Below are 15,463 nucleotides of genomic sequence, written 5' to 3' on the forward strand. Positions count from 1 at the left end.
AATGGGGGGGTAATTAATTTATAAATTAATTATAAAAATACCTCCCAGCAGATTCCCTGGCCTAAGCAGTTCCCTGCAGACCCTGACACCCGCTGCTGCTCCCCCCAGCGCAGTAACTGATCTCCTTGTTCCCTTTAATAGCAGTAATTGAATCTCCTGCATGCAGGGCCATGCTTCACTCCCTGCCTGGGATCCATCAGCGACCCTGGCACTGGACAAGATCTGAATGGAAATGCTTTGCTTTCCCAAATCAGGTTAATGAGGAAATGGGTGCATTTCCTCCACAAGGCCAGGACCGGCCCGCGGTGGGACGCATCCTGCCATGGCCAGGCGTCAGGGTCTCCAGGCAGGGTGGGCACCTCCTGCCCCACTCCCTTCCTCCAGCACCGCCCTCCACTGGCCCTGGGGAGCTCTGGGGTGCCAGGGACAGGCAGGAATAATGCCAGAGGGGGACACAAAGCTCAGCATAGTCTTCTCTCTGAGTGCGTGCAGGGAGGGAGTGGGAAAAACAAGAAAAGGACACGATGCGCTTCATTTTTCTCTTTTCCTGAATGGAATGCAAAAAATGCGTTGCTAGAAGCGTTGCTAAAAAATCGAGCGTTTTCAAAATATTTGAAATAGGCACCGAGACCAACTTTGGTGCTGTTCTGCTCCAACCCACCAAGAAATTGTGCCAGCACCGATGCACAAACCCAGTCCCCGTGTGTGCCTCCCCTCCCCACAGTCATCCCTCACTGTGACCTCTCCCCTTTTGCTCCCAAACTTTCACCTTCCCCCTGCCCAGACCCCTCCTGTGCCTTCCCCAGCCCGCTCCAACCCCTCTGCAGGCAGGATGAACTTTTCCTGACGGAGCCTTTCCAAAGCCTCACAGTTCTCTCCGGCGCAGACCCACGTGCCAGCGCCGCTCCCTCTCCCGCTGGACACAGACCCTGGATGCCGCGGCAGGGCATGGCACCCCCAGGATCAGCTTCGGGGCTGCTTCTCATGGAGCCCGGATCCCTGCTTTGTCTTGGGCATGCTGCCAGCCCAGAGAGGCAGCTTGGGCTCCATGACACGATTTTCATTGGTGTACGACGTTCCTAGGTGAAGGAACAGCCCCAGCTCCAGCTGCGCTGCTCTGGGCCGACAGAACCCTGCACAACCTCACTCCTGGACCCCAACAGCCCCACAGCCCAAGCCTGGAGCACATTCACCAGCATGGAACCAGCTCTCCAACACCATTTCCAGCACCAAACCTGCTGATGGAATTGCAAGCCCTGGGCTTAGCAAAGACGAGCAAGGCAGCACCGAGACGCCCCTGCCTCCTGCCAGCGCTGAGCCTGGAGCTGCTGGGTGGTGCTGGAGCACTGGGACCCCCAGCAGCCCCTGTCAGCTCCTCCAGGGCTCCCAGCAGCCCACCTTGGAGCGAGACTTTCCCGCTCGGGCGGGGAGGAGGGTGTGGGCAGGCAGCTTTCGATGGAACACGCCTGAAAGCCGGGATCCAGCAGACACCGTTTGTTTCTTGCTGTGTCATTTCATCGCATACACACACACACAGAGGGAAAAAGGGGAAGAAGGGGGGGAAAAAAAGGGAAAAAAAAAAAAAAGGCAGGAACATTTGGCAAGCTGGTGTGGGTCTGGCTTTGCTGAGCGCGGAGAAAGGGAGGAGAGGGGAGAGCAGGCTGGCTGCCACACACGTGCCTGGCAGCGCCGGGCTCCAGCACCCACGGCTGGCAGCACGGGCACCAGCTGGAGCCATCTGGGGGGAAAACAGCTCATTTTTTGGAGTTCGGAAGGGTTTGAACCTTTGGGGTGGAACCTGAAGCCTTCCTCTCTGAATTTGCTCTCAGCCGCGTGTAAAACACGCAGCATCCCCGAGCAGGGAGGAGGAAAGGGAAGAGGGAAGGGAGGAGGAAAGGGAAGGGGAAAGGGAAGGGGAATGGGAAGGGGAAAGGGGAGGAGGAATGGGAAGGGGAAGGGGAAAGGGAAGGGAAGGGGAAAGGGAAGGGAAGGGAAGGGAAGGGAAGGGAAGGGAAGGGAAGGGAAGGGAAGGGAAGGGAAGGGAAGGGAGGAAGGGAAGGGAAGGGAAGGGAAGGGAAGGGAAGGGAAAGGGAAGGGAAGGGAAGGGAAGGGAAGGGAAGGGAAGGGAGCAAGTGAAGGGAAGGGAAGGGAAGGGAAGGGAAGGAAGGAAGGGAAGGGAAGGGAAGGGAAGGGAAGGGAAGGGAAGGGAAGGGAAGGGAAGGGAAGGAAGGGAAGGGAAGGGAAGGGAAGGGAAGGGAAGGGAAGGAAGGGGAGGGGAGGGGAGGGGAGGGGAGGGGAAAAGGAAAGGGAAAGGGGAGGGAAAAGGAAAAAGGAAAAGGAAAAGGAAAAGGAAAAGGAAAAGGAAAAGGAAAAGGAAAAGGAAAAGGAAAAGGAAAAGGAAAAGGAAAAGGGGGGAAGGGAAGAGGAAAGGGAAGAGGAAAGGGCTCTGCCCCACGGTGTCACAAGTGCTGGGGACTTTTTGGCAGCCCCCAGTGCCCCATTCCCTGAGCCCATCCCGCCGCGCCCGCACAGCCGGGAGCTGCCAGAAGAAGAGCTGCAGAGGCATCAGGGGCTGTGCTCGCTGCCGAGCTGCTTGCAGCTCCGGGTGCTGATTAAATTTTCATCCCTCCCCGCCAGGATATTCTGTGTGCGTCGCGTTTTAATTTCAAACACATAAGAAAGCGACTCCTGCTCCCTCCGCGAGCGTTCCGGCTGGAGAGCCTGGCGCCGTCCCAGGGCACACAGGGCTATAAAGCCAGGTGGTTCCCCTGGTTTTTGCCATCCCTCCCACCTCTCCCACTCTCCAGCCTCTCTCCCTCCTCCTCCTCCTCCTCCTCCTCTTCCCAGCTCCTTGCTGGGAGGCACCGTGATGCATCACTCTCCCAGCTTCCTGCTGTACCGAGCTCCTCCAGCCCATCACTGTGGTGTCAGGGCTGGTTTGGGGGATCTTTGCGCCACAAGCAGAGTTCCCACAACCCTTGGCACATGGCTGGCACTGCTGCAGCCCTTGCCCTGGTGAGAGGCACCGGTGTCCAGAGGATCTGCAGCAGCTCCTGGCAGTGCTGGGGCTCAGGGAAGTTTCCCAGCTCATCTCAGGTCTCAGCAAACCCCCTCCCAAAAAAGAGGAAAATCCTCTCTGGTCAAGTCATTAATTTTGCTGCCTCCTGGCTGCTCTATGGAAAGCCAGGCACTGTCCTCATTCTTCCAAAAGGTTGAGGAGGAATCCATGCAGAGCTGCTCCACGCTCAGGTCTCGCTCACACTGCTCACACAAAGGTGCTTCGGGAAGCTGAGTGCTGCTGAGCATCCCAAGGCGCGGCTGTGGAACCCCAGGAACGGATGCCAACACGCAATGAGCGATTTCGTACACACACACACACGGAAAAACAGCAGCTCTGCAACAGATTCCTCCTCTGACCCCCTCCAAGGTCGACTGGGGCAAATGGGGATGGGGCAGGAAGCAGAGCAGCTGAGCCCTGCTCACATTTCTGATCCATGTGCTCCAGCATGACTGGTGATAGCAACACACCTCCCTTCCCCAGAGCCCCAGATCAGGCTGGCCTGAACAGCCCCTCTTTCAGAAAGGATGGATGTGGCTCTGCCTTTCAAAGCCAGGCTCCAGCAGAAGACCTTCAGTACTTTAATGGGGCTCGTGAGGAAGATGAGGACAAACGTTTTAGCAGGACAGGGGTTAGCGGTTTTAATCTGAAAGAGGGTTGATTTAAATGAGATATAAGGCAGTTTTTTGGGTTTTTTCCCCAAGGAAGGTGGTCACACACTGACAAAGGTTGCCCAGAGGAGGTGGTGGATGCCCCATCCCTGAAAGTGTTCAGGGCCAGGATGGACGGGGTTCTGAGAAGCCTGGATGAGGGGAAGGTGTCCCTGCCCGTGACAGGGGGGTTGGACTGGATGATTTTTAAGAGGCCCCTTCCAATCCAAACCATTCTGAGACCTCAAGTTTGGTGCTTCGCAGACAAAACCAGTCCAAGCCAACAGGTGCAAACCCAGCCCTGCTCCCACCCAGCAGCACCAAATGACTTCTGCACGTGGTGAGATTCACCAAAACCCTTCTGCACCCCAGGTGTAGAGGAGACCCCAGACACTGAGGGGACCCTGCCCTCCTGGCCCCAGCACCTCCAGGATGCTGGGAGCACGTGGCGGTTGAGTCACACCTGCTGCAAACCCCCATCCTTGCATCCTGTTTTCCAGCCACTCCTGCGCACACAGCTCACACTTGGCACCCAACCCGCGCCCCTGCAGCCTCCTGGCTCTCTGCTGCAGCTCTGCATGGGGCTGCAAGACCCTGACACACCTCCCCCGAGGCCATGGACACGGCTCTGCCCGCCACCACTGCATTTTGGGAGGTGTTCTTGGAAGCCGCCAGCAGCTTGGTGTTCTTCCCCAGCAAACGCTCCCCTCCTGCTGCAAAAGCACCCAGAAGGCTCCCAGCACTCAGCCCTGGCATCCCCTAAGGCTCCCTGCACTCTTTGGCCCTCCTGCTTCCCTATGGCCCCAATCCCTTGGGGCAGGAGAGGATGAGGAGCTCAGCCTGACAGCCAGATCCATGCAGGGAAACACCTGAGCAGCAGGCTCAGTGCCAGCAGGAATCACAACAGCCTTTGGGCTGGGAAAGCCCTCTCAGGTCATCGAGTCCAACCACTGACCCAGCACTGCCGAGGCCGCCACTCAGCCACTGAAAAGATGTCCCCAAGTGCCACATCTGCACACCTTTTAAATCCCTCCAGCAAAGGTGACCCTGGCGCTCCCCTGGGCAGCCAGGGCTTGAGAACCCTTTTGGAGAAGCTTTTTTCCTAATATCCAATCTGGACCTCACCTGGTGCAACCTGAGGGCAATTCTTCTCACCCTGTTGCGTGGGAGAAGAGACCAAACCCCATCTGGTCACAGCCTCCTGCCAGGGAGTTGTAGGGAAGGGAGGCAGCCCCCCATAGCCTCCTTTCCTCCAGGGTGAGCTCTCCCAGCTCCCTCAGGAAATACTGATTTCAAACTCCTTGCCCATTTGCCTCCTGCGGTGGTGGGAGCCGGGCTGAGCCTCCAAAGCCACCAATGTCACCTGTGCCCCACCCCTGGGGAGCCCTTCGGCAGCCCTGCCATCCCCCCAAGCCCCAGCAGCGCCGTTTCACGACAAAATCCATCCCTGCTCCACGCCAGCCCGGGGCAGAGGCGGAGAAGCAGGACAGTGAGGAGTCTCTTCGCCAGCACAGTGCTTCCCTCCGGTCCCGACAGAAATCAGCCTTGGTCTGGAGCCAGCCCCGGGAAGGGGCGTCTGCTCCAGGAGAAGAAGGAAACCAAAATATTTCTTAGCCCCTGTTGCAGACCACAGAGGCAGTCTCAAAGTCCGACTCCCCTCCAAAAGAAATCAAAGTCCCCCAGGCTCCCAGGGGCAGGAGGTGGAAAAGCCACAACACCCCATAGTTCTTTTATTTCATCCCATTCTGTGACTTCTGCTTCATGAAGGCAAAGCTGACGTGAAGAAAGCAAAAAGCAAGCACAGGGATGAAATCACCCATGTGGAAATTAGCTTGTTTCAATGTTGCCTGCAAATTCCAGGAGCCACGCTCCTAGACCTGGTAGAACGGTGGAAAAACAGATCTTAAAGTCATGATACAGCCACACAGGGGAATTCTAGAGTAAGCAATTTCTTTGAGAGATTGCTAAAGTGGTTCTCCTGCCATCTCCCTCTCCCCTGCAGCGTTAATCCACAAGGACAAAGCCTCCTATCGCTTTATCCCGGTGGGAAAGCGGAATCCCCCACTAAGGCCCCACACCTGGGGCATGGGCTGGGCATGGTCCATGCTGGTTAGCAGCAGGAGCCTGCTCTGGCTTGCTGCTCCAAGGGATGAGGGTGATGGCAGAGGACCCCAGTGGTTTTCCAGCCCTCCTCCTGCATTCCCCAGGGACTGCATCCTTCATCTTCTTATTAAATACAAAAGGACAGAAATCCATTTTTCTGTCTCCGAGTGGCAAAAGGGCCGAGTGCCCCCAACCTTTGGACCAGGGGAGTCCCTGGGGAGGACGGGAGGTGCAGCCCAGCAGTGCTGGGAACACCAGCTCTGGCCACCCCCCGAGCTGAACCGGCAACATTTGATGATACCAAAGTCTCGTCCGGTTAAAAGGCAGGGAAGGTCCCTGCTCCTTTCCATAACTGGTCAGTAACAGCTGGTTCTTTGCAGAGGAGCAGGGAAGGCAGGCACCTTTTCTATGGTCCTGGCCACTGGGAACGTGGTGACAGAGCATGACAGTGACACTGGTGACAGAGCACGCCTGCCCAGCTTTGCTAACGGTGCTGGGAAGAGGATTTGGATCCCCACAGGGGGCCCAGAGAGGCCCCAGTTTAGCAGCTAGGGTTGTAAATAGGGGTTCCTGTAGGGTAGGCACAGTTTTCAGAGCTCCCAGCTCCTGGGTTTTCAGACCCAGGTGATGAATCGGCAAATCCCAGACACCGAAGGGATCAGCTCCGGCCTTCCCAGCAAGGACACCCCAAGCAGCAGGAGGTCAGTCTGACTCAAACAAACCCCTGAGCTCCACCAGACCATAAACTGCCCCATCTGTCTGCTCCCCATCCCCTCACACCCCAGCAGGAGGACTCCAGCACGGGGAGTGCTGCTGCTGATGGCTGCAGGCTCCAGAGGCTGGGCAGGGGCGCGCTGGTGGAAGCAGGTCCTGCAGGGACACAGCCATTAACACAAGAGCAAGGCCCGGGGCAGGTGGCTGGCACCAGCCACAGGCATCCAGAGGCCACATGTGGCAGTGGGAGCAGCTGCCCAGGGCACTGGAAAACCACCTTCCCTGATACACTCAATTATACCTGGGCAACAGTGCCGTGGGCAAGCCTCTAATCCCACCGACACCAGAAACAGACACAGAATTGCAGCTTCTCGGTCTGAACACTCAGGTGGTTCGACCCTGCTTCATTCCCCCATGGACACAGCAAGGTCCTGACACTGCCATCTCCTTTAGGAAGAGCAGAACCAAATCCTCGTGGAAAGGCCAAGGCTCTGCAATGAGCTCTCCGCTTTCTACTCCGGCCTAGGTTTCACAGACCATCTGTCCACGCACCCCCAGAGGGACCCTGTGACAGACTGGGCAAGGAAGGGGGCCCCAATGCTGGCAGCCTGACGCTGGCCTGGGGTTTAAAAACAGCCTTTCCCCGATGGCAGAGCCCCCCCTGAGGCAGCTTCCCCACCACATGCCATCCCATTTGCCTCCCGCAGAGCAGTGCCACTCCGCAAATCTCCGGGCGTTATGGGAACCAGGGTATAAAAACATTCCCGGTGCAGTGACGCCAAAATTGATGCTGAAATTAGGCTGGGAACAGAACAGGCACGGTTGCTTCTAGCCCACAAACTCAAACACGCTGATACGGCCGGTCGCCCACGGCGATATCGCACTCTGGGATCGCCTGGAGCTTTTCTTCCAGCTTTGCCCTCAAGTTGCTCTCCGGGCACCCCGAGGGCTTGGGTGTCGGCAGCTTCCAGCGGCTGCAAACCGCAAGGACGCGGCCCAGCCACTCCCTGCTCCATCAGCACAAAGATCCCAGCTCCCTGCTGGACACTGAATGCTGTCCCTGCCCCAGAGAAAGGGTCTGAGCCCAGCTCTGAGGCTTTCCCAGGCATCCTCTGCCCGGTCTGCAATACCCAGAAAGCATGTCCGCTCTCCCAGAGCTGCTCTGGGGAGCACAGCAGGAGCAGGCAAGGAAGGATTCCTCTCCAGGGACGGCCTTCAGGCAGGGGGGGTCACTGCAGGACACACCCAAGAGGTTTTGCTCTCCAAAAGGGGTCAGAGATGGGGAGCAGGCCCTTAGAGCTCTCTTTGCCCTGCGGAAGGATTAACCCCATCCCCACCACGAAGGAAACTCTGGATCTTCTGAGCTCCCAGCACACAGCAACATCCCCCAGCTCCCAGGGAGCCCCCGAGCAGCAGCACTCACGTTGTACAGGACTGTGGTCCACCCTTCCATGGTGATGCACTGGAAGACGGTCAGCACAGCGAAGAGGATGTTGTCGAACTGCGTGATCCCGTCGTTGGGACCGATCCACTCCCGGCACTCGTAGCCCGGGGGGCAACCCTGCACCCCGCAGGGATGGGGGGGGTCCAGCTCCTCTAGTTCACCTGCGAGCACACAGCGGAGGGCCAAAGGAGGCAGAGGTGAGGGGCAGCTCATCCCGGCTTTCCTCCGCTCGTGGGGTGCGAGGGGGGTGCCAAGCCCTTGGGGCGCCCACCTGAATTGTTTGTGTAGCAGGCTCGGTGCAGCTTCCCGCTGTAGAACTCCAGGCCGATGATGGCAAACATGAGGATGGCAAAAAAGAGCAGCAGGCCAATCTGGAGGAGAGGCACCATGGCCTTCATGATGGATTTCAGCACAATCTGCAAGCCTGGGAGAGGAGAGAAAGGGCGCAGCTCAGAACAGCAATGCAATCCCCCTTCCGGGGACACATCCATCCCAGCTCTGGAAGACGGGGAGCAGAGAGGATGGACAGTCGACAGAGAGATGCAAGAGGCCAGCACAGCCGGGAGGATCCCTCTGGGCAGGAGGATCCTGGAGGAAAGCACCCTTGCAGGGGAGGGAGAGCCAAGCTGCAGGGCAAGGCTCCAGCAGAGGCTGTTTCTGGTCTCCTCTCCGATGTCCTGCTGTCCTTGCCCCACCCGGGCTTGGTGGGACACAGCTTGTGCAGCTCTGTCCCCCTCATTGCCCCCAGGGCACGGATCCAGCCCTGCCAGCGCCCAGGGCACGAGGGACAGGAGGACTGGTGCCAACAGCAGCCTAGTTTCTTTATTTATCCCCGTGCCAACAGATGAAATCTTTCAACAAAAAGAAAAGAAAAAAACCCAACAAGAAATCACCCCTGAATAAACCCCAGTCCTGAAAGGATCCACCCACCGCCTTCTGGCCAGGGAAGAGGAGCTGCCAGCGGGCTCTGCCAAGCACAGAGCGGGCTGGGCAGGGGACAGTGCCACCCGGGGACACCAAGGGCTGCCAGCTTCAATGGAGAGATGGGATAAGGTGGCACAAGGAGCCCCTCTCGCCCCAGGGACATCAGGGGAGGATGTGCACAGCCCGGGAGGAAGATCAGGAGCACCCAACTTACTGGGAATGCCCGAGACGAGCTTGAGAGGCCTGAGCACGCGCACGGCCCGCAGCGTCCGCAGGTCCACGTGGGTGTTGAAGTGTGTCCCGGCCGTGGCGAGGATGCTGTGGGCACACAGGGACAGAGCAGAGTTATCCCAGAGAAAGCCCTCGGCCGCTTCAGTGCCGTGGTCTCACTCCAGGCCACGAGGAAAACCAGGTCCCGGGGCAGGTACAGAGATTCCACTCCTCCCAGAGGTCAGGGAGCCTCGTTTGATGCTCATGCCCAAATTCACAGGCCACTACGACCAGACAAAGCCAGGCAGGACCCCCTTGGCTCCAGCAGCCCCCCATCAGTGCTCCCCACACCCCAGGACGGCTGGAGACAGCCCCACATCACCCATGGATCCCATCTGGGGTCTCAACACCACCGACGCCGCGTTCATCCCGGCTGCACGGGATCGACCTCCATCCTGGGAAGGCGGCACGTGGACCAGGAGCAGCGCCTCGGAGATGGGAGCCGCTCCCCTCCGTGCTCCCGTGGCAGCACCTCCAGCCATCAGCTGCCCTGGCTTTTTCTGGAGCTTCCTCAGGGTCCCACCTCTGGGACTGCTGAGGAGCCGAGAACTTCACACACATTCCAAAATCTATAGTAATGAAAGTTTGATGACCTTGGAAGGCAAACCTTGGCAGGCACAGGAAGGACTCCAGAGGTTTTCTTTTGAAACACAAAGATTATTTTTTTTTTTTCCCCAAGCCCATCTCTGGAAAACAAATTGGGGCAGGAGGGAGCTGGTGCACACTGAATCCAGCAGTGGGAACGCTCGGGCCCCTGCACCTGCTCTGGGAACAGGGATGCTGCACCTCAGGGATGCTGGCAGAGCCCTCTCCCATCCAGGCTTGGTCCCCAGGTGCCGGCCGAGGAGCAGCAAAGTTGCAGTAGAGCAGCAGGGGGTGGGAGAGGAGGGGATGGGGAGGAGAACGGGACAGAGGGAGGCAGCAACCTCAGGGTTGTTTGCAGCAATCCAAAAAGCGAGGGAAATTGGGTCATTGTTCCACTAATTCATCTAATTACAGGCCAGAGCAGCTCTCTGGCGTGCTGAGCAATTAGCACTCTTTCTCTCACCCTCTCCCTGAGGTACAGCAGGTACCAACCTGTCCCTCCAGAAAGGCGGCTGGGTTTCCTAGGATACCCTGGCAGCAGAAACGCTCCCACATCTGCAAACCGGGTTCTTTCAGCTCCTTTGCCCCATCTCCTCTTCCTCCCTGCCCCAGCGCCAGGGGTCACAGCCCGGCCCCAGCAGCAGTCGGGATGCATCGCCCACAACGCCCTGTGTATCACACCGCTTATCCCTGATATTTACAGGGATCTTTAACCCTTGATGGCACTTTTCCTCTCCCCCGAGCCCTTTCCACGCTGTCCCCACGCCCCAGCCCCTGCCCAGCCCCTGCTGCCCACAGGACCCACAAGGAGAGCAGGAAAGGGACTTAATTTTAAGTCAGGAGCACCCGGAGGCTGGGGAGAGCTGTGCTGTTGAATTGGTTGTAAGATCAAATCCAACAAGGATGATAAAGCACGGTCACTGGGCAGCGCCAGGGAGGGAGCAGAGCCCCGTCACTCCCCGCCCTTCCACACACCCTGCCAGCGAGAGCAGCGTACCCCAGCACTCCCCAAAATGGGACACACTGTGCCAAAGTCATGCTGGAAACCCCGAGACCCTCCTTCAGCTTTTGCTCCTCGTGTCCCAGCCCCTGGAGCCTCCCAAAAGGGCAGGAGCAGCCCCAAGAGCTGGCTGCAGCCAGCAGCGAGCGCCTCCAGGATGCTCCTGGGCAGGATGCGGGCTCCAGCCCTTCTCCCGAGGGCTCGCCAACGCCAGCCCGGCTGGAAGGCTGCTGCAGCAGAGCGGCATTGGGGTGCTGGAGCGGTGGAGGTGGAGCCCTCAGCACACCTCGCGTCCCCGGGGCAGGAGCAGAGTCCTCGGCTAACCCAGATTTGTTTGAAGGGCTCGGGAGCCGCCGCGCTGAGCCTCCAGGCAAGGCTCGGGCGATTTCAGGGCACTCCTTCCCCGCGCTCTAAATTAGCTGCTAAGAATGGGACTCCTCTGTGGCAAGGTGAGATGCTCCTTGTCCTCGCTGGGGGACGGGGCACATCACGAGCTCTCTGGGAAGGAGGTCCGGACACACCACCAGACGCAGGGGGTTGCACTCAGAGCCGTCACCCGAGCGGTGACAAAGCGCTGACCCTCTGCTGTGACGCGGGTGCCCGCACATCCTTCCTCCCGCAGGCTGCGCTCCGGGGAGGGCACGGCCACCGCCACCACACGGGAGCTGCTCCCGGCAAACGCAGCCCAGAGCCGCTGGGCACGCTCCGGGCACCGCCCTCAGACCCAAGAAAGAGGCTGGGAAAAGCGAAGCGAGCTTCCAGGCAGGCCAGCCTGGCTGCCGGCTGCTTTTCCCAAACCCTTCCGCGGCCGGGGGTTGCACACATCCCCTCTCCTGGATAAGCAGGCTTGGCCGGTAGGCACAGCCAGCGCGGTCACGTCAGTGCTGGTGATAAATCCAGCGCTCAGAGCACACCTTGCTGCTTCGGACTTGAGCGTATCTCACCCCTCAGTTGTTCGTTAGCCCTCTAATCGCGCCTTTTATTAATAACTTTTGTTTTAAACCCTATCAGCCGGAACTCGCGGCTTCTGAATTAAGGTTTCTCTCAGCCCCTGAGATGGGACTCGGGCTGTGAGAGACCTTTGTGCTGCCACAGGGCAGCAGCCCCGGTGTCTGTAAAACAATTTAAACCCTTTTCGATCACTTACAATATCCACGTCTGATGTGCTAATAATTATTCTTTATTTTTAGGCAAGGACCCAAACTAAAATTACCTCTCACCATCCAAGTTATTTGAAAAAAGCTGCCAGATTTAGGCTATAAAAATCCCGGTGATCTCATGCTTTTCATCATATGTACTGGAGGAAAGAAAGAAGGGGGGAAAAAATAAAGTGAAGGCGTTTTTATAGGTCACCCAGGCAAAGGGGTTAGTTTTACTTCGGAGGAAAGGGGGAAGAGAGACTTCAGGTGGAGAAAAGAGCAGAGAGGAGCTTTTGGAAGGATGCAAATGAGAGAGGAGGCAGGATGGGAAATATATGCTAATTCTCCTAAGTATAATTGAATAGTGAGCAATCACCGGCAGACAAAAACACTCTTTCAGGAGAGGAAAAAATAATAATCCAATGCTTTGTGTTTGCAACCAGGATGATTATTTTATTTTATTTTATTTATTTGGAGGCTCCGGGGAGGAGGGCGAGCTCCTGCTGGGGCCACCACACCTGCGGGCTTTGGGGCTGGGCACAGCCCTTGGCAGCAGCTGAGCAGAGCACACGCCCTCGCCTCCAGCTGAAGACCTGCACCTTTAGATCTCCTCCCCCAGGGGTCAAAAGAAGGGAAAAAAACCAAGAATAATCTAATTTTAGAGGAGTCCCTGCTCTTTGGCACTGCGCAGAATAAAGCACCAGTGATGCTCAATGGCCCTGCCCAAGCAAAGTCAACCTGAATTCGGGCACTGTTCCACTCTACAGCACCCATCGTGCCCCCTGTGCCAGGGGCTGTGCATTGCTGGGCTCCCATCCCATCCCATCCCATCCCATCCCATCCCATCCCATCCCATCCCATCCCATCCCATCCCATCCCATCCCATCCCATCCCATCCCACCAGCAGCCCTCAGCCCTAAGAGACAGCACACACAGCTCAGGCCATGCTGCAAAGAGCTTCACACCAGAGACCCCAAGCAAAGGCTGAACCCCAGATTATCATCCTGACCCTGGATTCACTCCCCCCGACCCCAAAGTGAGCGCCTCTCAAGCATTCTCCTCGGCTGAAACTCACACAGACTGTCCCAGCAAAGGGTGTGCTGGGTGGAGAGAGGCACAGGCTGAGACAGACTGATCTCAGCCCAAAATCTGGGGCAGGCAGGGTGCTGGCTGGCATGCAAATTAATATTTATAATTAAGTGGAAAGGCCCCCGAAGGCTTGCACTGCCACCTGACTCTACGAGGGAGACTGCTTCATAATTAATACACTGGTCAAACGGCTGACAGAAAGTGAGGGACCTGATGAATTCACCCCGTTCCTGCCCTGCTCTGGGGGTCAATCCACGGGCTGAGTTCATCCCTGCCCTCTCTGCAGGCAGCATGGCGTGTGGCACGGTGTTCTCAAGGCTCCTGGGTCCCAGCCCGGCTCGAGGCAGGGCCAGCGGGGTCAGGTCACCCACTCTGAGGCTGCCACAGCAGGGCACAGCCCCGGGGACACCAAGGGACAGGGACAGCGGGGCCGAGTCCTGCCCTTGGCACACTTCAGAGCAACGTCAAAGCCGGCATCACCTCCGCTTGCTCTTTCTAGGTTTCGGGGCTGTGACCCAGGTGGATTGAGCTGCTGCAAAGCTCCTGCTCCCGCCCCTCCCAGCAGCTCCGAGAGGTCTGGATGGGCACAAGCGACTCCCTGAGCGGTGTGATGAGGCTGAAGGACAAAATCTGCCTTCGCCAGCCTTTGATCTGGGGGGTGACATGATCCCTCAAGGCCACCTCTTCCCAAAGAAACCCCCAGGATCCGGGGCATGAGGGAACATCCTGTGTTCTGGGTTGGCCAGACCCCCGTCTCCTTCCTGCCTCCATCCCCACGCTGCCTCTCAGCAGATTCAGCATTTGGCAGGGTCAGATGACGCTGACAAAACTGCATTTGCGCACCCAGGACCCGGTGGGAACCTAAAGCCCCTGAGAGCAGACAGGAGTGCTGCCCCACAGGAGGAACAGAACAGGCGAGGGCAGACCACAGCAGGGCCCGTCTGTCTGTCTGTCTGTCTGTCCATGCCAAGGGAGGGATGCAGAGCCCAGAGCATCCACCTGTGTGATCCCACCTTCTCAGCGAGGTTGAGGAGGGAACAACCCACTGTCCCTTCCCCCAGGCCAGGTTTATACCCCTGAGCCACCTCCCAGAGCGAGGTACGTGACAGCGCAATGAAGCCCGAGGCTTTGCCAGCACAGCACAGCCAGGGCATCCCCCCAGACCAGGAGCTCTGCCAGGCCCTCGGGGTGCAGCAGGAGCCCCTGGGGTGCCTGGCAGGGGTGGCAGTGCCCCCAGGGAGCAGCAGCCCCGTGGGAGGGACTGACTCACTCTGCGGCTTCAGGAAACCCACGGGCGGGGAAGAGGAGCCGGGAAGGATGGAGCCGGGAATCGCGTGAGCGGCACGCGGGCCGGATCCTGCGCTGGGAGAAGGCGGGACGCCTGTCCCCCCCAAAGCCAGAGCCGAGCTCCTGCCTGCCCAGGGATCTCCAGCTCCAAGGGGAAGCCTTCTCCCATCTCACCACCCCGTCCCCCCACCCAGCCAGGGAAGCGGTGCTGCCCTTTGTGCGAGGCGTCGGGCACGTCCCAGGGCCGTGGCATATGGCACATGAATCATTCACCAAGCTGGGAAATTAATTATTCATCCAAACAAAAAACCAAACATTTTACTGATTGTCCTGAAAAGAAAGAGCTGGGAGAGAAAGGGGTGGGAGAGGGGGCAGGCATCAGGTTGGATATTGCCAGCATCTGTGAAAGGAAAAGAAGGAAAGTGGCAGGGGGGAAAGTCTTGTCTGGTGTGATCCAATATTGCTGGGCTTTTGGACCTGGGGTTGTCTCTTTGCTGGTTTATCCCTGTAGGACAGCACACCCTGCAGCAGCTCGGGCTGCAGCAGGATAACCATGCTGCACTAGTGCTCTGATTCCACACTTGTTCTCCAAATCCATTCCCTCAAGCTTCCTCGCCTGGGCGCGCACCGATCTCCCTGGGTTAGGGAAATGCAGGTGTGGGAAGAGCCTGTTCCCAGCCCAGGGATGCTCGTGTGTGCTCCCACACCTGCGTGGTGTGCCAGACACCCGTGGGGCCAGCACCCAAACCTCCAGGGCACGCAGCACGTCGATATTCCCAGATGCGGCTGCTGCCAGCGCCTGTTCGAGGCTCCCCCGTCCCTCTCTGGAACTCTAGGATTGAAAAGAGCACCCAAACGCGCAGGACTGGGGTTGTGCGAGGTGCACTAAATACCTGAGGGGAAAACATCCCTGCCTCTCCCACGGGGGAGCTCGGGGGGAACCGTGGAAAGGGAACTTCCCAGGACAGTCATCTCAAAATCCAGGCAGCACCACGACGAGCAAAAACGCCAACCTGCCCTCCTCATCCCTGGGCTCACCCTGCAGCACGGCAGGGAACACCTTCCTCGGGATGATTCCGTCCTGCTTCCCACCAGCCACAGCGGGAAACCAGGGCACAAGTGTGTGCAGGATTTCCCTGGGAGGTCAGGGAGATGGGCCAGGCCCACCAAGCGGCTGCTTGGCTTTGCAGGGAGGGGATG

The 15,463-nt window shown here is 58.3% G+C and overlaps 1 protein-coding gene across 13 annotated transcripts in view; it reads right to left on the bottom strand.

The window, feature by feature from the left end:
* The window catches only part of CACNA1E (calcium voltage-gated channel subunit alpha1 E), a 105,711-nt gene that overhangs the window by 60,654 nt on the left and 29,594 nt on the right, over positions 1–15,463 (bottom strand). For all 13 annotated transcript variants that reach the window (XR_005702124.1, XR_005702125.1, XR_005702126.2 and 10 more), the window contains exons 5-7: positions 9,108–9,211; positions 8,241–8,393; positions 7,949–8,130 (exon numbers count right to left, since the gene is read on the bottom strand). Coding sequence is in view for 10 of the 13 variants with exons in the window: in XM_040072448.2 (XP_039928382.1) it covers positions 7,949–8,130; positions 8,241–8,393; positions 9,108–9,211 (439 nt within the window). In the remaining 3 variants the exon portion in view is untranslated. The remainder of the gene's footprint in view (positions 1–7,948; positions 8,131–8,240; positions 8,394–9,107; positions 9,212–15,463) is intronic.

Source organism: Hirundo rustica, chromosome 9 (assembly GCF_015227805.2).
Source record: "Hirundo rustica isolate bHirRus1 chromosome 9, bHirRus1.pri.v3, whole genome shotgun sequence".
NCBI classification, from domain to species: Eukaryota; Metazoa; Chordata; class Aves; order Passeriformes; family Hirundinidae; genus Hirundo; species Hirundo rustica.